Source organism: Myodes glareolus, chromosome 7, assembly GCF_982192425.1.
Source record: "Myodes glareolus chromosome 7, mMyoGla1.1, whole genome shotgun sequence".
Taxonomy (NCBI): Eukaryota; Metazoa; Chordata; class Mammalia; order Rodentia; family Cricetidae; genus Myodes; species Myodes glareolus.
Window position 1 is genome coordinate 74,628,675 of NC_142032.1, and position 21,792 is coordinate 74,650,466.

General features: G+C 41.2%; 1 protein-coding gene across 1 annotated transcript in view; it reads right to left on the reverse strand.

Moving 5' to 3' along the window:
• The window catches only part of Wdr11 (WD repeat domain 11), a 47,773-nt gene that overhangs the window by 12,070 nt on the left and 13,911 nt on the right, over positions 1 to 21,792 (reverse strand). The window contains exons 7-17 of the mRNA XM_087908389.1: positions 21,661 to 21,775; positions 20,752 to 20,947; positions 20,397 to 20,500; positions 16,982 to 17,158; positions 15,984 to 16,068; positions 10,506 to 10,612; positions 7,996 to 8,071; positions 6,191 to 6,299; positions 4,795 to 4,919; positions 4,238 to 4,385; positions 302 to 408 (exon numbers count right to left, since the gene is read on the reverse strand). Coding sequence (XP_087764515.1) covers positions 302 to 408; positions 4,238 to 4,385; positions 4,795 to 4,919; positions 6,191 to 6,299; positions 7,996 to 8,071; positions 10,506 to 10,612; positions 15,984 to 16,068; positions 16,982 to 17,158; positions 20,397 to 20,500; positions 20,752 to 20,947; positions 21,661 to 21,775 — 1,349 coding nt within the window. The remainder of the gene's footprint in view (positions 1 to 301; positions 409 to 4,237; positions 4,386 to 4,794; positions 4,920 to 6,190; positions 6,300 to 7,995; positions 8,072 to 10,505; positions 10,613 to 15,983; positions 16,069 to 16,981; positions 17,159 to 20,396; positions 20,501 to 20,751; positions 20,948 to 21,660; positions 21,776 to 21,792) is intronic.

Genomic DNA, 21,792 nt, shown 5'->3' on the forward strand with positions numbered 1-21,792 from the left:
ATACCAACATAATATGAAATTCAACACTGTCGGTCAGTGTGTCCACTATTCTGATCAGGAGTGAGAGAATGGGAAACAGACTGGACAGGTGGGTCTGCCCAATATTGTTAGAATGAGGTCCCAGGACTTCTGCATGGCTGCCTGCAGAACAGAGTCTACTGTGCTAATCAGAGCCTGGATCATGACCACCCTTCTTCCAAAGTTTAGACAGTACAGGATTCAAAGTTCCAATTTGCACTCAAGTTTATCGGTCCTATTATCAGTAAGTTTCCGTTTGAACACAGATTTCCTTGGCTCCTACCTGGATACTCTGCCTTTCAAATCCCAGAAGTTTAGATTTCCATCCATATCTCCGAGCACTAAGGTATCCCCTTTCCAAGCAATGCAGGTAATGCTGCCCATACTACCCTAGAAGCAATAAAACCACACATGAACTTCTCTACTGAGTCACCATCAGAATAAAGTATTTCCCTGTAGCGATCACAACAAAATAATAAATGCATTACTTATGAGGCATTTACTTACTATGAATGCCATCAAATCCTAAAACTTTGAACACTGAAAGAGCCACTGCATACCAGCTTCAGCTGTGCTGAAAGAGGACACTACAACCTGAAGAACAACCAAACTGTCCATTCAAATGAACACCGGATATAGTTATCCAGAGTTCATCTATAGAGAAGATGTGTATTTAGGAAGAAATACCTTAGAGGAAAAATTCCAAGAAGAAAAACCTAAATTGCAGTCTAGAGAGCCACCTCTAATTTGTCTCATTACTAAAGGGTATCTAAACGTACCCAAGGGAAACCCAGCCACTCCTGTGGTGCTACACTGGAAGAGAAGACCTGGTGCTTTGCCGACACATTACTGTAAGAGGTGAGCATAACGGGAGACCCAGCAGAGGCACAGGGTGGAGCGGGGGCCCCAGCACTAGTGCTCCAGCATCAGACTGCCCTGCTGGGCCCCTGCTTTACCTCTTATCGTGGCACGGGGTTGGGAGTGCTTATTTAACCTTGCTGTGCCTTGGGCCTGTTATTGTTGGTGGAGTCAGGTGCTGCTGGTAAATCTATAAAGTTAAAGTCCTGAAAGCAATGTCTGCCACACTGGAATTATGCAGTTTGAGTTAGTATTAAACAATGTGGTTACTTACTGCTTCTCCACTCATTACAAAAAAAAAAAAAACACCTCACTTTGCACTTACAGAACAATAAAAGCATTCAGAGGGGTCTCTATGGTTAGGTCAGAAACGTGCCAATGCTTGGCAAAATGACTGACTGCCTCCCTAAATATTACATAAATTCTAGTAATATCCCAGAAATTAAAAATCAGTTTTGCAATGAGCTTAGTAACAAAAACAACTTACATTAAGTACATGAGATTCTGTGTAATATGAAGTTATATTCTCAGATCTTATTTCCATTTCTCTGAAATCCGAATGGAATGTTTAAGACTTTGCCTTAAGTTTACTTTGTCTTCGATACTTTCACATTTTAAATCTTACTTTCCCTTTCATATTTAAAACTGAGATTATAGGTTAAATTAGCCCCCAAATTAGTGTAGCTGTGTTAATTCAACTGTGCAGACATGTGGACTGCACCCCTCCTGTGGTGCTGAGGGGAGCATCAGAGGTGCTTCTGAGGACCTTCTGTGCATCCCCATGGCTCTCAATGCCCTGTGCAGAGCTCACTGCCCTGCTGCTGTCCTGCCCACATGCCAGGCAGATGCACGAAGAGCAGACATTCTGTCTCATTATTTCTATTTTCAAGATAAAGGACATCATTGAGGATTACACATACGTACAATTTAAAATATGCCAGGCTCTCTCTCCTTTTACCATTTTAGTTTGGGGGCCAAAGTCCAGAGGGAAAATTTCAATTCAAAATCAGTGCTTAGAACTTTACATTTGAAAGAACAATAAGAAAAATCTTTTTCTACATACTACATAATAGTCACTTGAAAAAAATCCAGTTTCAAAAAACTTACAAACCAAAACTAATTCCCACATAATATATAGATTATCAATTTCTTCCCTAGCATAATGTGCTTCATCTGAAATGCATGCCAATCTCACTGGAGGCTCCATGCTTACAGTCATTCCTTCAGAGAATTGCATTTATTTGAAATAAAAGGATTCGGCAGAATAAAGAGACCACAAAACAGAGGTGACCCCCGTAAGCTGTGTGGCATGACTACCTGAGAAAGGCATTTACAGGACCAGCGCTGGTCAGTGCTTAGATGGTCGTCTCCAAGCCTAGCCACCAGGGTTGAGGCCTGGAATCTGTATGGTAGAAAGACAGGACTGACTGCTGCAAGTTGTCCTTTGACTGCCATGTTTACACCGTAAATAATAATGTAATAAATTAAAAAATAAACACTCATTTCCAAAGTTCATGGCTTTTTCACTGGATTAGTCGGAAGGACTGGTATTTTGAGTTTCTGGCCTCGTTACACACTAACCTTTGTGTGAAGCAACTGCAAAGTGGAGGCTTTCGCAGGTATTGGTGGGAGCTCTGTAAGAATCCACATGACACCTTTCCTGGGCTTCTAAAAAGGAGCTCTGGGAGGCTAAAGGAGCACAGTGCGCTCTCCCACCTTCTAGCAGCGTTAGCTACAACAGCTTTTCTCTGTGAACATGTACATTACTTTCCTATCATGATCACCAAATGTCAACTCTTCACATTCATATCACCACACCATCCTTCCAAAATCCTAAAAATGTGACAATATCAGATGTACTTAGAAATAGATACTACTAAGTCTTATATATGACTTAGTCTATGTAATAATCAAATGTATGCTATAATATGAAAAGATTCTTACATTAACTTTAATTTTGGAATAATGGTTTTAGGGCAATGCCTTCAATTCTTTGACGGTTAATAGAGGAGACTTGGTAGCTAGCCTCCATCCATTCAAGGGCCTCAGTAGTTACTCCCTACAATAAGTAGGACTGATCCAAGGACGAACATCATGTCACTTCTGGAAGTAGCACATATAACTTGGTTCTCTTGACTCATTCACTTGAGGAGAAGCCAGCTGCCAGGATCAAGGTGACACAGAAGCTCTGGGGAGCCTGGAGAAGCACCTGGCTCTTGCCACCAGCAGCTTTAACTTTAAAAGCCACGTGATGGCACCATTTTGGAGTGGATACCATGTTGGCTGGTTTTTATGTCAGCTTTACACAGGAGGGTCATCTGGGAAAAGGTAAGCTCAAAACTGAGAACATGGCTCCAGCAGATTGGCCTGTGGGGCATTTTCTCGACTGATGATTGATATGGTATGGCCCAGCTCACTGTGGGCAATGCCATCCCTTGGCAGGTGGTCCTGGGTCGTGTAAGAAAGCAGGTAGAGCAAGCCATGGCAAGCAAGCCAATAAGCAGCGTTCCTCCATGGCCTGTTTCAGTTCCTGCCTTGACTTCCCTCAGTGACAGCATGTGACCTGAGAGACTTAGGATGAAATGAGCCCTTTCTTCCCATAGTTATAGCCACGGTGTTCATCACAGCAACAGAGACCCTAACCGATATGTCCCTTTGCCTCATTTAACTTTAATGACTGCAGCTAGTCAAGATCTTTACTGAGCCACTTTAAATATGGGAGTCAGCTTTCTGCGAGGACAACTATTCTTAGGCAGGAATTTTAATTAAATGCACATTGTATGAAATCCCTCCTCATGCCTCCATTTAATTATAATCTGTACTGGTTAACAGTTTATTAATTCATCTATTAAAAGAAAATCTGTAAGATGTACGCCACTGCCAATTATTTACTATAATTGAATCCACAAGGCCAAAAAAGATAGCTACGAATAAGTAAATATTAATGCCACTAAACTTACAATCTGATTATCATTATCCCAAACTAACCAAGTGTTTAATACAAATCTATGGGATGGAAACAGGATGGCTGCTGATGTCAGACAGGGATGAGTTCCAAACATGGCTCTGTCATGACTCGGCCATGAACCCTGGAAAGTCCCTTCCTGCCCTCAGCTTCATAAGCAAACAGAGACAGTTCCTGTGGACCACCATCACGGTACATGGTACATGATGATGTGATCTAGGATCATGAAGCTATGTTACTTTGCAGAGGTATGGACCAAGTTCAACCAAAGATGACTTCTCAAATAGCAACATTTATTTTATTAGAAGTTTTCCTTAACTACGTCTTCACTGAATATGGACAAACGAGATCCCTGACCACATTCCTCACAGAGATGCACTCGAGGATGACACTCACGTCTGGCGGAATCCGAGCACTGTCTTTCACAGAGTTCCCTTCAACAGTGAGATGATAAACTTGGCCATCGTTGTCAGTAAACACAAAATGCTCCCGAGCTGAGATGTTCTGACTGAGTTCAGACTTACTTTCTGCCTCCTGTAATAAGCTTGAAGATAGAGGAAAAAGATTTTTCTTCCTAAAGTGATACCCACAGATACCCACTGTATAGATGCATTTACAGGAGGTCCAAGACCATTTACAAACCTCTGAAGTTTAGTATAACAATCGAGGATCCCCAGAACATTTTATGCGATGGTGACTCTATCTCTAGTGTTCATTTGCATTGTCAACTTTCGAGGGATAGAAGGGTGCTGACAAGTTCGCAGCACTGCGTGTTGCAGACAACACTGAGCACAAGAGCAAAGCTCAGCTTCAGTCAGTCACCTGGGTCTGCACTGAATGAATGCTCAGTGAGTCTATCACACTACCACAGACGCCCTCTATAGTGTCTTCCAGGCACTCTGGCAGGACGTGGGCAGCACAAAGGTACACCGACAGGAAACAGGACATAGTACCTGATCACAGACGACTCCACGGCACCCAGCTCTGCGTCCGAGACAACAGTCTGGCGGGCCATGGCCTCCCGGGTGGCAAGCTGTTTCTTTCTTAGGCTCTTCAGGTTGTGAGATGGCGACCACTCCTGTATTGCAGAGACGACAGACATGCCAGACTCCCTTCTGTCAAAGACTGCTGAGAGCAGCCAGGCAGGGCTACTTTCTATCAGCACACAGCTGGTTTCCCAGTAAAGACGCCGTTTAATGGCAAACTTCTAGAAGTAGGTTTTCATGCTTTCTTTTTCACAAGATGAAATGAATTCCACTAAAGTCCTGTGCATTCCCACCCACACAGGACTAGAGAACTATGGGCTCCCATCACACAGTTGCTCATTTATATGTTCATGTTATACCTCTACCTACTCTAAAGAGCTTAAGTCCAGTATCGCCCCATGTAACAGTTCTTGTGACGGCTCCACAGGACCAACGTTAAAAAAAGAAGTTTATTTTATAGCTGTGTGTGTGTGTGTGTGTGTTTTGTTCGTATATATATCTGTGCACCACGCGCATATCGACAGTTGTGAGCCACCACACGGGTGCTGGAAATTGAACCCAGTCTTCTGAAAAAGCAGTGAGTGCTCTTAACCACTGAACTGTCTCCAGCCCTGTTATACAGAAGTCTTAACATGTAGTTATTGTACACATGTGTATCTGTAACAGTCTTCCTTCCTTCTGCTGTCTAGCCCAGGCTGTACGAAATGAGCTGCCCTCCCTCTTCTGCCTCTCCAGCGCTGGCATTTCAGGTGTGCTCCCATGGCCAAGTCTCACATGCATGAGAATATAATTTATATATGCAATGCTGTGTTAATACCATCCTGTTTCTTACTTTTTTTTATTTTCTTCCATTAAAATGGAAAAGTTTTTGTCTAGAGGGACACAGGGTACTAGTGAGTGGTCTGAGAGTGGAGAAAAAGGAGATTTGGGGGGTGTTTAACATACAATGTATACTTGCAAGACAACTTAAAAATAAAAGGGGAAACTCTTTTCTTACACTGCTAAACAGTCTGACTACCCTCTCTGATTTGCATATGGCCATACTGTGTATTTGGACTCCAAATACACATGAGATTGTTTCTGAACTCTTTCTGATGTTGATCCATTTTCTCTTCTTATGTCAATAAGGCACTGGTTTTATTTCTATGGTTTGTAAAAAGTACTAATACCAGATATCAGGGCCAACTTTATATGTATTTATGTCAAGAATGACAACTATTTAAGGCCCATCTTTCATAACTATGTTTACTATGTTCCTCAAGATACTCAAATGTTAACATGTTTGATGTGAACTCAAGCTACAGAAAAGCAGCTACCACACAGGCCTGTGCCCAGGAAACTCCGCAGTCAGGCTGTGACTTACCAATGCAGTTATGGCAGGAAAGCTTTTAGACATTTCTCTAAGAAGGGTGCACGTTCTAATATCCCATAATTCCAGGGGCTTATCTTTGAAAACGACTGCTAAATACTGCCTAAAATAACAGAAAATAAAATTTAACAAAAAAGATCCCTTTTTACGACAACAACAACAAAACATCATGAATTAGTTAATACGTCAAGAAAGAAAAAAAACTCAGATGGCATGTCCCAAGCATAGGCAATGAAACTGCCATTCAGACCCCACAAGAAATCATGTTCAAAGTTACACTGAGTATCAATCACTGAGAAGCTGAGTCACAGTGGGCAGAGAGAAGATTAGCACTGACTGGTCCACGCAAGAGGAAACATAACTAACACACAGACTTGGATGCAGTTTTAGTGAAAATGATCAGAAATGCAAACAATACAGGAAACTGCCAATGCTACTGAAATAGCATTGATTATTTCAATCAATCAATAAATTGATTAAAAGAGTCAAGGTAACCATCAAAACTTAATTGTATTTCAATTATAATATAAATTATATATAATTGTATTTCAATTATAATAAATAATTGAAAATTGAGACTAAAAATTCATTTATAACAGCATCATAAAAGACACAAAATATTAAATGATATATAAAGACTTAAATATTGATTCATGTACAATGCTGCATGTAATACCATATTGAAAAGTCTATACTATTTCTGGATAAAGAAGAGCTAAATGGGTGGTGTTACATGCCACACTCATGAACTGCAAAATTTGTTAAGATGTCCATTCTTCCCAGCTCTGATACATAGATCAAAACCTGAAGGTGTTTTGGGTAGACTGACAAGCTGGTTCTAAACTTCTCACAGAAATCCCAGAATACATTGCTATCACTTTAACTGTTTTCTAAAATGATATGACATTGGGGTGAATTTTATGTCATGAGATTAATAAACTCAGCTGTCCTAGTCAGGGTGTCTACGGCAGCAATAAAACACCATGACCAAAAGCAAGCTGGGCAGCAAAGGGTTTATTTAGCTTACACTTCCACAGTTCTGTTTATTATTGGAGGAAGTCAAGACAGGAACTCAAACAGGGCAGGAGCCTGGAAGCAGGAGCTGATGCAGAGCCCATGAAGGGTGCTGCTTACTGGCCTGCTTCCTTATAGAACTCAGGACCATCGGACCAGGGATGGCACCACACACAACGGTTTGGGTCCACTCCCATCAATCACTAATTAAGAGATGCCTTTCAGCTGGATCTTATGGAAGCACTTTCTCAATTGAGGTTCATCCCTCTATTCAGATGACCCTAGCTTGATCCAGTTTTATGAATTGACAAAATGCAATTTTCCTGATTGTTGCCTTGTAAGTCTTATGCCCTTTTTTTGAACATGGGATTATTACAAAAGATCTCATTTTCTCTACGTATAATTTAGGTTCATTTTATTTCCAATAGTCTTTTGAATTTTTTATTAATTTATTTATTTATTAAAAATTTCCACCTCCTCCCTGCCTCCCTTTTCCCTCCCCCTCCCCGAGTCTTTTGCATTTTTGATACAAGGAAAAATACATATAAAGTAGGATTGCTAAAAACAAAGAAAGGAGGTGGGGAGGAAAGCAGAAGGGACAGAGCACCTCTAGGCTGTCCCCACACCTGTGCTCAGATACGCGTTTGATGTGGCCACACATAACTGTTTGCTATTGCTGATAAATTCTAGAAATATTAACATATCCCTACTTTCTTAAAAGTTAAAACCAATTGCGAGGTTCCACCACTGAGACAGAGCTGTAGATGGTGCAGGCTGACACTTACTTCAGATGAGATACTTTGATCATTTCGATGGGTGATTCATCATTGCCTCGGTCACCACGAAAAGCAGTGCTCCTCCCTTGAATTGAAAAACAAAAAGGTGAACAGCACGCACCATATGAAAACAAGACACTGTACTGCCTGACGTGGTCGGCCGTGTAGCCACGTCCTCTGCCTCCTGTTTGTTCATTACTTTGCTTCAAAGCCAGGTCTAATAGCTAAATTTTAAAATACTCCTAAAATGTGAAAAGGAAACAAAACTATATTTCTTACATTTAAATATTTATTTTATAAAAAGATATTTTAATGTTGTACAACTTTTTAAAATTAATTTTAGAAACTTGGAGATACCTACCACTGTCTAAAAGTTTAGGGTTATCTGTGGACTGGCAGCAATCGCTGTGCACTTAAAGTCTTAGAAGACATACTCGTGTGTTCAAGTACCGACTAGTTGAGAGGAAAAAAAATCTCCTGAAATGAATATTTAAGATTTCTTATGCTATGTGCAAAGTATTAAGTGAAATATCTGAGCATATTCCTGCCAAAATGCCTCTCTAAGTGAAATTTGGAACTTATAACTATATACTTATTAGTGCCAAAAAAGCCATTTTTATAAATGAAAACATAAGTTCTACCTTTTTTTAATCTGAACAAATATATTTTAATCTTTTCTTGAGAGATTTTTATTTATATTGAATTAAAGAACGTACTGAACACACCTACTTTCCCTGCTCCTGCAAGTGCAGTCTACGCTCCCCAAACAGGCCTTTCTAGAATCTGCTAGTCTACTAACCTCTAGAACAGGGGTTCTCAACCTGTGGGTCATGATCCCCAAAACAGGTCGAATGACCCTTTCACAGGGGTCACCTAAGACCACTGGAAAACACGGGTATTTACATTATGATTCAGAATAAATTAACAGTTATGAAGTAACAACAAAAATAATTTCATGGTTGGGATCACCACAGCATGAGGTGTTAAAGGGTTGCAGCATTAGGAAGGCTGAGAAGCACTGCTCTAGAGCTTCCAAATACAAAAACCTACACTGAGTGCTTGTGCTCCCCTCTTCAGGACATCAGTAACTGCTGACTACTACAGACCAGAGAAATCTGCAACAACAGACTCTAAATTAGCCAACAGTTCTGCTGAAGAAAACAAATGGGGATTTTGAAACAGCGAATGACTAATAATAGTCTTGCCCAAACTCTGGGATATGACATTGTTTGAGAGAAAGCAGAGCCAGTATGCTAGCAAAGAAGGAACACAGGACCTTAAGTGCCCAGCCAGGTCACTTCCTGACACTACAGCAACACCGGAATATGGGCACACTGATTCTTTAAGTTAACACCAACTGTATACAGAAAAACAACCGAACACCTGTTACACCTACACGTCATTATTGTTTAAAATCATCTGTATACATTGACTTTACCATTGCTTGTTTGTTTTTGTTTTGTTTTTATGAGAGACGGTCTCACCATGTAGCTCTGGCTAGCCTGGAACTCAATGAGATCTGGCAGCTACTGCATTATTGTGAGGAAACTCACTTAGATCGTGGTCTTTAAAACTCATGTGCTACTACAGTCTAAAGTTCTTCATTCCTTAAATTCACTGGGCTACACATTGTAAATAATTCCCAACAAGGGACTCTCCTGGGATGCTTCCTTTCTATACACTTAGCTGCATACTGAGCATGCACAGGCAGAAGTCAGAAGAACTCTTGTGGGGTCAGTTCTCTCCCTCTACTGTGTGGTTACCTGATGAGCCATCTCCCAAATTAAGAAACGTTTTTTTTTAAAATTATGAGACAGGGCTCACATGTCCTAGGCTGGCTTTGAACTCATGTAGCTGAGGATAATGTGCCTTCTTCCTCCTAACTTCTATAGTCACTCCTGGCTATGTAGTGCTGAGCAAGAACTTAGGGCTCCCACATGCTAGGCAAGCACTGAAGAACGGGGCTACATCCCTAGTCCTGAAATGTTTTCTATTGCAAAGACTTCCTAAATTCAAGCTTCCATAATCCAGTCAGCCTGTAGCTATCAAAGTTTTAAATTTGAGCATTTAAAAAACCATTACTAACCTATAAAACTTTTGAAGGCTTCTTACAATGGTCCAAACTCAAAGCAGAGGCCCTAGGGGCCAGTGAGATGGCTCAGTGAGTAAAATCACTGCAATTGAGTTCAACCCCAGGAGCCAAGAGGTTAGAAAGAACTGACTCACACGGGCCGTCCTCTGACCTCACCTCAAGCACTATGTGCAAACGAAGACTGGGCCCCACCTTTTGTTAGGTGTCTGTGCATTCAGGCTGATGGTTTTCTACATTACTAGTATGTACACGGAAGGAATGCTGTGGCTTTTCTAGGGCAATTACTACTGACCCAAAGAATGGTCAAGGAAACAGGATGTAAGAACACACACCAGGTGAGAGAAAATGTTCTGGGCATGTTTTACACAAACAGTGTTTTCCATCAGCAGGATAGACCACCCTAGGCTTTCTCTCAGCCGACACAGACCTGTTGGGAGATCAACCAGCTGGAGCTCATTTCTCACTAACCCCATGTTGTTTGGGGTCGAAGCAGCGAAAGAAAGGAAACTGGTCAAGCTCGTCCATTCAATACCCCTAGAAAGCAAACAAATTTCAGTCTTATACCTCTTTTTTCTCATTTGAAATGTTTATTTGAAAAATAGAGTTTTCCTAAGACCTCGTTTTATTAATAATGTATTAAATTGTTATTCTTACCCTTTTCCGCAAGGTCACTGAATACTATGACATATATGAAATTTGTTCAAATTAAAATTTTATCTCCAAGTGTAATGACAAGATAGTTACTGGAATCTAAACCATCATTAAAATGGATACTAAAATTCAGCTGGGGAGAAACCCTTCAGAGCAATTTTCAAGAACCTAAGTGTTTAAAACAAGCAGCGCAGAAACACTCAGAGAAGAATCCTTAAGTGACTACGAGGGATGCTGTCAAACTCCAGCTGCAAAACAAGAGCAAAGCCCGATGGGCAAATCTGCCCTCAGCTCTGAGGAGGGGGAGACGGAAGTCCTAGGAGTTCCCACACAGAGAAAAAGGCCTCAACAGGGCCGTGCTGACAGGACAGCAGTGGGGCTGACAGGCAATGGTGACACAGTTGCTTCCCTGTAGTAAGGCTGCTTAGAACAAAAGTCTCGATCTGGGTCCCATTTACAGTTGTTCATCAGGACTCGGAGGTCAGCCATTTGCAAATGTGAATGTGGTGCCTAGGGCTGCTCTCAGAATACAATGGCAGACTTGAGCAGTTGTGAGAGGCTTCAGGATCTAAACTCTTCAGCCTCAACACTTTCTTACTGATCCTTTAAAAGAAATGTTTATTGACCTCGGATTGACAGCAACCTGGATGCAATCACTAGATTTGCATGAGATAGGGTTTTTTTTTTTCCATTTTGCTTTTTTTGCCCAAGCAGTACAGGTGCCTCCTGTGTCAATGTCAGCCCCTGTTTGCAGCTTTTGAGACCATCAGACATGGCCTCGTCCAAGCTTACAGCTGCCATTTATTTTCTTTTCGAGACAGTCCTGCTCTGTACCCCAGGTTGAACTCAAACGCACTGTGAGGTCCATGGAAATACTCCTGCCTCAGCCTCTCAACTGTGAGATTACTGGAGTAAGACACCCCAGTCAACTCTGTATCTGCTATGTTAACTACAAGCATTTTCCTCATTGGTTCCTGTGTAACTTGTCTTTTGGTAGAAGGACAACATAATCCACAGAGAGCTAAAAATAGCAGTTGAAGCAGTAGCAATAGCTGTGATAGCTAGGATTACAACCATTTCAGAGTAAAGCTGTACTGACACACTCAGACTAACGGTTGCTTGAAATGAGTACAGTTGGAACTTCCACTCCAGACACAACTTCTCTCCCTCCTTCTTTAGCTACAACTGGAACACACTGACTCCAGTGCTTGCTTACTTGGGTCTTTGCGTCTCAGTTTTATCTGTTACAGCAATGGAAACACTACTGACTCCACACAGAAGGGCTGGCCATAACACACTCACGGTTAGCACAGTTCTTCAGGAACTAAGTCCGGCCTGTCTTAAATAAACATACCCACAGTGATTATCATCTAACTGGGTAACCACTAGAAAAGTCCTCTAGTCTCTTCTTTCTCTTTTTGTCCCCCAGCAGAGAAGCCTTCAACTTTTCTAGAGCAAATGGAAGGAATCACTGTATTTGATCTACTGTCTATAAGGCTTGCAGTGTTCAAGCAGATGTTCGCCTACAGATTCCCTAAGAGCATTTCCCAAGTCCTGTTGCTGGCAGTATCAACTCACTAGTTTGTTACTACACTTGGTATAGTGCTGTCAGTAGCTCTGGGCACTGGCGACCCGCCTTCCCACTTCTCATACACTGGGTTAAAATGAATCCATTAAGTAGCTAATATGTGCCAGTGGCTATGTGAGGCGCTGTGAATGAGACAGACATAGCTGCTGTCCATCTGGAGCTTATATCCTAGCAAAAAAGGGACACTATGCAAGTGTATTTTGTAATATCTGTTACAAAAGAGATGATGCTGGGAAGTAGAAAAAGACAAGATCTCCTGAGTAAATTGGGAGCATGGGGACCTTGGAGGAGGGTTGAAGGGAGAAGGGGGAGGCAGGGAGGAGAACAGAAAAATGTAGAGCTCAATAAATATCAATAAAAAAAGACACCTTTGCATAGTCAAAGTCTGTGGAGAACTAAGGTATCAGATTAAGACAGTCAAGGAGTGCTGCAGGGATGAGTCCTCTCCCCGGGACTCTTTAATATATCCCTGGAATTAATAAAAGCTACAGCCCTGGAGGATATGTATGAATGCAAACATATGTTCTTCTTCTCCTGTCTGATTAATAGTTCTAAATGGACAATAATATTCATTTAAAATGTTTAACATTTAAAATTTTTGTGCATGCATTAAATAAAATTCTTTTGAGAGCCTGGAGCAATGGCTCAGAGAAAAAAAAGAGACGATGCAGAGCTCAACAAGAGCTGCTTGAGCCACACTCACTCTGACCTCGGGGCCTGGGACACTGTGCCATTTGCGCTAAGCCTGACCAACCAACCACGGCAATGGTGTAAGAAGCAGTAAGCCAGTTGTGTGTATTGCTGGGGATTGAACCCAGGGCCTCACCTGTGCTAGGTAAACACTCTACCACGGACCTACACTCCTAGCACCCTGGACTGTCTTTTGCATCTCGCCTAGCACCCCTCTTCTGTTAAGCAGTAAGTGTTCCCCTGTTCACGAGCAGTCCCAGCCCAGGAGCTGCAGCAGAACCTGCAGGGGCTGCTCATTTGTAATCTGGCAGTGTGACCAAGTTGCCTTTGAAGAGAATACAACAGCAGCTTATACCTTATTAAGTAAAATAAAATCAAGCTGGATTTCAAAGTGGATTCGATATGGAAGGGGCTATCTGTTGGAAAAGAAGAAAAACTGCTGTCAGACCCAGCTGAGCTTCACCCTGCCGCTGGGATTAGAACACTGTTATCCAGGCTTACCTCTACACTGAGGCGCTGAAGGACTAAGAACAGCAGCTCATTCCTGATCCAGGAGTTCTCTAATCTTTTTTGGTAGGATCCCTGGCCACTGAACAACTGTAATCTTAGGATTTATCATAGGTTGTCATAGGTTCACAAGCTGAGCATGCTGGGCATCTATCTAAGGGGAACACAGAAGCTTCTTCTCAACAGGGGTTGAGAGCACATAATTCTGAAGACCTTCATCCTAAAATTCTCCTGTGAATCTCTAGGTAAATAAGAGAGACCATTCACTTTCCACAAACAATTTAATATAATCAAAGCAATATTGAGTCAATCCATGTCTATATAAGTTATTGTTTATAAGTTCTTCAGAGTACCACCAGACTGTTGTTTTAAACTCAGGTCTTTGGACAATGACAGAAGCTCATGATCTAACAGAGTCAACCATTCCATTTTGTAACTTCTGTATCTGCCACTCTCAGCACCAACTTCTCCGATTATAGTTTTACAGAAAATGTTCAATAGGTACCTGTGAACCATCCCTTGTAAAACATTGAAACATCATGTTCCTTACCCCAACCTTACACCCCCACAACTATGTCATTATATAGTCCCTGGCCACATGTCTACATTAAGATTCAAGTACTAAAAGTTAGTCTTAATTTGCATGTGAAAAATTAAGAATACTCTGGGTTTATTGCTAACTGGTTCAGATTTTTTTCTAGCACATCTGTGAAATTTTCATAATGGCTTTAATTGTAATACTAAACTCAACACAAAGACAGCAGGATTTTAGCATCCTCTAGGGCAACATCTCTGACTATAAAAAGAATTACCTTCAAAATGTCAGCAAAGAGGGAAAGTCGTATGAAAGGTGGGCATCTGCATATGATCATTCCTGAGCTCCTCTGTGTGAGTCGCACCTCCCCCATGGTATTCGCTGTTCAGACAACAGTGTCAGGATGACTCAGTCGTAAAAACCACAGGATGTGCGAGTATGTGGCAATATGCACACCCTGACTGATCCGGGTCAGAACTTAGCAATAAGCCAGTTACTGAGGCTCAGAATTCACAAACTAATGACAACATGCTTGATCTTCTGGAAGCTCATGTCAAATTCTCAGTAAGATTCTTGGCTCAGTCAACATTTATTTTTACTGCCATCCCCGAGTCCCAATCCACGGACGTTCCTAGCAGGAGACCTGCACACAGACCACACACAGACACAAGCACAGAGCTCAGGCTCTGACCTGAGAGCCGGGAGGGAATCCCACCCGCTGTTCCCCAGGTGCTGCATTCCTCAGTTTCTCTGTCTGTCAGTTGGAAAGGAGACAGCGCCTACTCTTTATGGTTGGGGTGGGGTCAGTGAAACGATGGGCACAACAAACTCACACAAAACAAAATCTTAGAGCAGTGCCAGTCAGCACTGCAGAGCTCTGACTGGTTGATGTCAGCCATAAAAGGAACTACTATGTACAAAAAGTAAGGGTAAAAGGAAACGTAGACAGGAAAGAAAGGGACAGCGAAGATACAAAGGACAGTGCCAGCAGAGACCACTGGAGGATGTGTCAGCATGGTCAGAGCCTGAGACCAAAGAGGTTCAGTGCTGCTGTGCCCTAAGTCCAGTGTCTTGAATACACGACTATTCCACGTAAACGTATTTGCAGAGACACTGGAGGGGCACAACATAAGATGGTAAAAAAAACAGCAACTGGGGCAGTGCTCTTAAAAGAGATTTCTATTATAATCTCAAGTTGTGATACTCAAAAGGTTAACCTTGCTCCATCTATAACACAGATTTATACTGAAATATGTCCATTAGATTCACAAAGGCTTTCAATGTACACAAGAGACTAAATTATAAACCATACAAAAAAACAGAACCTTTCTTACATTTCATTACAGATCACTAAAGCACTGGTCATTTTACAAACACACACACACACATTTTCATAGTGTATCACTCATGGGCAAAAAAAAACAGTTCTGCATTCAGCAAAATAAAGCAGTAGGGTATGTCTAAAGCAGCACACTAAAGCAGATGCAGGAGCAGGTCTGAGGCAGCACACTACAGCAGATGCAGAGGCTGTCTGCTCCCAATTTAGCCTTCTTTCAGAAGCCTCTACTCACATGTAGACTGCATCTCAAAATAAACAAATGCTTCTCAGTTTGTGTCTCTCCTGGTGATATTCAAACTAACAACTGACTATTCAAATTTGCCATGAGCAGTCTTGACAGATCTTAATCAAACTGAGAAATCAACTGTACAAACCTGGCAATATAGTGATTTCCAGTGAGACAATAACCTGGAATCAGGAGAAATCCTCAAGCACAATGTCCTGAACAAAGCAGACAAAGAGTGCCCATTTCTGATGAACCACTGCACACACCAGAACAGACCACTCAATGCAGAAAGGTCTACGAGACTCAATGAGGAGAACTGTTCTCATAGCATATATGTCTGTAATCTCAATGTCACAAAGCCATACTCACTTGACTTCACACGAGTGGACACTCAACTCCTTGTGTAGCAGACCGCTGGTGAGGTGGTACACCAGGACAGAACCGTTGCTTGTACCTATCGAAACGACAGAAGAGACACGTGCTAATTTAGCAGAAGAGTCATTTCCACCAAAGTCTTTTGTTAAATTTACCTTCTACAAAAGGATCCAAACTACACACTTAAAAAACAAGTGAACAGGAAGGAAAATCTATTTCCTTTGGTATCAAAATGGGGTCTAATACCATACACTCTGAAACCTTACTTAACTTCAGGTACATATCTGAAGATTTTTAATATAAATCAATATTTATAATAATTTAATTTAAACTTTTCTATATATGAAAGTTTATATTTTGAGACTCAACAGTTTTTATAAAAGCAGCTAACCTGAGCTCATTAACTGGATTGTTCTTTTAAACAAGTCATGAGAAGATAATGTATTATGATTGTTAAATGAGATTTCTGAAGTTAAAGAAACTTTGATTCACGCCTTCGATGAACTTCGATGAACTGCTTACCCAGCACCAAACCTACATTTTTACCTCTTAGGCTAGGAAAACAGACAATCTAACTGTTAGAGATTAGATGGAAAAATGTTCATAAAGCATGGAGCACAGCCTTGGTCACTGGTGTTAGCTTGGTTAATCAGCATTTCCACTACCACTGCAGTGAACAACAGCTCATGGCCATTGCCACTCCTAACGCTTGCTGTCTGTCCCAGAGAGCTCCTGATAGTTCAGAAATGCATTGGCAGAGAGCATCTCACACTCATGAGCTCGGTGTGAAATGAAATGAAATGAAAGCAGGAAACAGGATAGAAAAAATAAGAAAAATATTTCAAGGGAATATTTTTTTGGGGAAATACATTTTTCCCCAACCTGTTTCTTCTTTTAAAACATCCCCAAAGAGAATAAAGAACTTTCTAGAAATTCAGAAACCTAAGCATCTTATAAAATGAGTTTAACAAAAGAACAGGCCAAGTACCCACCGACAGCAAGGAGGGGCTGATACATCTTTATGTTTTTCGTGGTCAGTGGTGGGCACATCCGGATGGCAAACTGAGGAGATGGGAGTCCTGAGAGCAGTCCTGTCAGCAGGAACTTGAGGTGCACTTCCTGCAGAATGGAGCCTTTGGGATGCTCTTCCCCAGCAATTGCACTTTGCCCTGATATATAATGAAAAGTATAAATGATTAAGTATAAATATGCTGACCTTAAAAACCTACATATGCTCACCAGGCCTAGAAACAAAGGTGTGAGGGCTCTCTCTAGGGCAGCAATTCTCAACCTGTGGGTCACAACCCCTTTTGGGGGTTGAACGACCCTTTCACAAGGGTCACCTAAGACCACAGGAACACAGATATTTACATTACGATTATAACAGTAGCAAAATTACAGTTATGAAGTAGCAACAAAAATAATCTTATGGTTGGGTGACACCAAAACACGAGGGACTGCATTAAGGGGCCACGGCACTAGGAAGGCTGAAAACCACTGCTCTAGGGGCTGTGCTAGCAAGCTCACAACAGCTCTAGACCTGCCCATGATCTTAAGTCACACCACTGACAACTTAAGGACTTACTTCACTAGATTCAAAAATAGATTACTCTAGGTCTTGCTACCCATAAGTCAGGGACCTGTGTCTTCAGAGAAGCACTGCTTCAGACAGGGCTCCTGGGAGAAGGGCACTGAGAAGAGGCCGCAGGAGGAGAGCGGGAGGCCTGGCTGAGAGCTCTGTCTGTGGAGTGCGGTGCTGCAGTGCATCACCACCTCACGGCCTTTCTTTCCTGCGGGGCTGCTTTTCAGTCAGAGGGACTTTGTAAGACACGCTAAACTAGTAAGCACAAACACTCAAAGGACTCGTGATTTCTAATAAGAAGTTAAAATAATAATAATAATATCATAAATAATAATTATATATAATATATAATTATAATGTAATAAGAAGCTATATATCATAGCTACAAAATCTATAGTTTATTATGAAATACTTCATATTTAAGTATGTAAAATAAATAAGCATATTAATAAAGAATATGTGCAACATACAAAGGGTCATTATAGATAGATAGTTATTCTTTTCTTTTTGAGACTATACTTTGACTGACTTGACTTGGATAGCCCAGGACAACCTTGAACTGATTCTGTGACCCCACTTCTAGGACATTATATGCTTGACATGTTTGGGATTACAGACTTGACAGGTTAAGTATTAAGTTACATTATTTACATATGCATTGTCTGTACAAATTAAACAATGACTCCAGTTAAAAACTACCCTAACAGAATGTAAGTACAATAAGTACAATAAAGTTAAGACTGTCTGCTAAAAATGCACAAACTTCCTTCTGTAAACCTACTGAACACTGAATTTGCCAAAAGCACACAACAAGGAATACACACGTACACTGTGAGGTTAAATTACTGAGAGTGGGTGAGTATAATCTACTGAAGTTATAAACTTTTTAGTACTGCCATTCTGAAGTCTACAGAAGTCATAGAAAAAAATCATTAGTTTAATCCAGTTAAAACAATTCCTTGGGATTGGCCACACAATTGATACCAACCAGAGGTAGACCATGCACACCAGACTCCTGGAAACTGCAGCGTTTCTTGCATTTTTCCTAAGGAAATGAGCTTAGGCCTCAATGAGCAGCAGCCTTTACTTAGTAAATATACGCCACTCTCCATATCTCACAGAATTGCTTTCCATTATGGCCAAGTACACAGTGAGTTTCAAATTATAAGTTTAATTAAAAGTTTTAATTAAAATGCTTGCAAGTGACAAAGCTTCATTTATTTAACATTTAAACTCCATTGTCAGGAACTGCTTGGCAGTCTCTATCTTTCATTTTAAATGCGGTAATTTGTATCACTTAGACACCTAAACAACATAAAAATTCACCTGAGTGTGGGCTTCATGGTGCTGATTAGTTTTTTTCATTTGCATATATAATTCTTTTTACTTTAATATTTTATGCTAAAAATAGATAAATTCAATTAACTCAGAAAATTGTTAATGATCAAATAATTCTGCAAAACTTGTCAGTGTGTTTAAACTTCCTCATAAGGATTTGTCTGGAAGAATAGACAGAACTAAAAGATGGTGTAACTGAACAAGGGGCTCTACAACAAGTTGAATCAGGACACAAGTAAGGTCTCTAAGGTCGGAGTCTTGCCCCAGATAACCAAGGAACACACAGGACTGCAGACCACTTTTAAGAGCCTTCTCCGGAGCCAGGAAGATAGGGTTCACATGTGGTATTTTCCATCTACTGCTGTGCGGTTGAGGTCACGTTTGCAAACTTCTCTGGGACTCATTCTCTACATGCACAGAGGCATTAACTACGCTGCAGGGCTGAAAGATGCAGTGTGCATTTGGCACAGCACTAGTGCAGTAGTAAGCACACAGAAAGTACCACTTGATTACTATGATCAATAAGGTAATGCTCTTTGTAGTGTTAACTGGCATATAAACAAAACGAGTCACTAGGTAATATCCATTCTCATTACATTATGTAAAATTCAGTGCAGAAAATCCTTTATAAACCATGTTGATAAGTTGGAAAGAATTAAATGTCAACATTGCTTGGCATATTATAAAGTCTTACAATTCCAAATGTCATAACATTTGACACTGTTAAGCCCCTATTCTTCCTTTCATATCCTAGCCCCAGGATCATGCAATGACTGAATATTTTATGTATAAATATCTGCTGAAAGTAAGAATCTTCAGAAGAGAAACATCAAAAAGTGTTCTCTTTTCTAATACTGTTCAGCTAATTTATTCTTTCAGTGAATCTTCATTGCACATCTACAAAGCACAGTCCTGGGGATACAGAACTGAATCACCGAACTGTTCCTGCAGAACTAAGACCTACTAGAAGAAAGAGAGAGAAACCCACAGTCAACACCACTGAGGGTCATTATTAGAGACTATAAAGAGAGAGCACCTAAATGAGCTAGATCAAGAACAACACTGGCTGAATTTTGAATTACAAGCATCAGAAAAAGGGGAGAGAGGCAAGCAATTAATGCTAAGCTGGCTCGGGAGCATGCAGGCCCCGAGGAGGGAGGGCCTGCAAAGCAGGGGCTCTTCACCCAGAATCCAGGCATCTGTGATCCTCTCTTTCAGTCTCTTTCATCTAGATCAGAAGCTCTCAAGGATTCTACATTCCAATTCCAACAACTGCGGAGCCCAACCAAGCCACCTCAGATATCTTCATGCTTAAACAGTTTAGACTCCGCTGGTTTACTTACAGAAAACATAAAAACATCTCCACATTTTTAGTTTTCCTGAATATTAACTTTGACTTTACAATACTTGCCAAGTCAGTTACACTATTAATTTTGCACTTCAAAAGAACATCTTATGTGCAAGTTAGAGGAGTAAAACAAGCTTACCAATCATATTATCTAGGGAGAGGTCTGGGAGCTTATTCTGTAGCACTCCGACAGGAATCCCACAGAAGGACACTGGTGAGTATAAAGGAGACACACCGGAACTGCTGCAGAGACACCGTGATCAGAGGGTTACACACACTTAAAGCCAGCATTACACATCAGGTCCTCAAATGCAGTTATTAATCTTGGCCACAGGTGAAGCAACTGTCAGAACATAACCCTAGTGATCCAGTGCACATGTTCTTTAAAATGGTTTTATAAAAACAAAACTCTTTGTATATGATTCTGGTAATTAAAAAACAGAAACAGAAGACAACAATCAAAGCCCAAGCCACAAGCCTATGTGTTCACTCACCTGTTCCGTGCATTTCGATTGCACACAGCAGATTTCAGTTCCCATATCATGACCCTGCCGTCACTCACTATGAGGGCGGCTGCATTCTCATTAACAGGACAGCACACCATACTGAAGGGACGGACAGTTTTCGTCACCCTGATTGCATCACACTGGCTTCTCAAGTCATAGGTAAGCTCCTGAACGGGATCTGGATCTTAAGAGAAAATTGTCTCTTTCAGACGCCAGTGAGCAAGCACAGACAAAACACCACCTGCTTTGATGTAAACAACCCCAAGCAGAAGGACATCATTCTGCCACTAGTGCAAACTGCCCAAACCAGTGTCACAGTTCACTACTACTAATTCTTTCAGATTATAGATAATTCACATGAGAAGTACAAGTGTAATCCCTAGCATAACAATGAAAACGTTAAAGAATGCTTTGAAAAGCACCAGCAAATACCGTACTGCAGACCGCACCCGGCAGTAGTCTCTAAAGTCTGGAAACACCCACGCTCCATAAAATTTCCTCCATCTATGTGTTCACATCATTTCACAAAAACACTATATTCCCCAAAAGATCGGACAATGGGGTGCCTTGGAGACTAACTAACCTTTGCTGTTTACAGTGAACGCTATCGCAGAGCAAAAGGCAAGGGTGCAAGGCTAGAGGGAACACAGCAGAGGACACAGTCACAGAAGGTTACATCTACTTGGTCTGCGCACATATCAAGAAGGAATGACAACGTGCTGTCTCTGCTGCACAAAGGAGGCACTGCTGTGACGTCCAGAGATCAGCTGGGCGTTAGTACTGTTCCATGTTACACTTTCTCAAGACAAGGACGTCATCAGCGCTATTCCATGTGATGCTTTCTAAAATCATTTCGAAGAAAAATATCATTAATATAACTGTGAGATGTATGCTCACCTGGCTCATCATTTGAAGTAGCAAAGACGCTATTATAAGACCTCCGGACACGCAAGGTTATGCAGCCATTTTCATGTAGGCAAAACAGGCCATCGCGCTGAGAGCAGGGTATAACCTTTAAACAGAGACAGG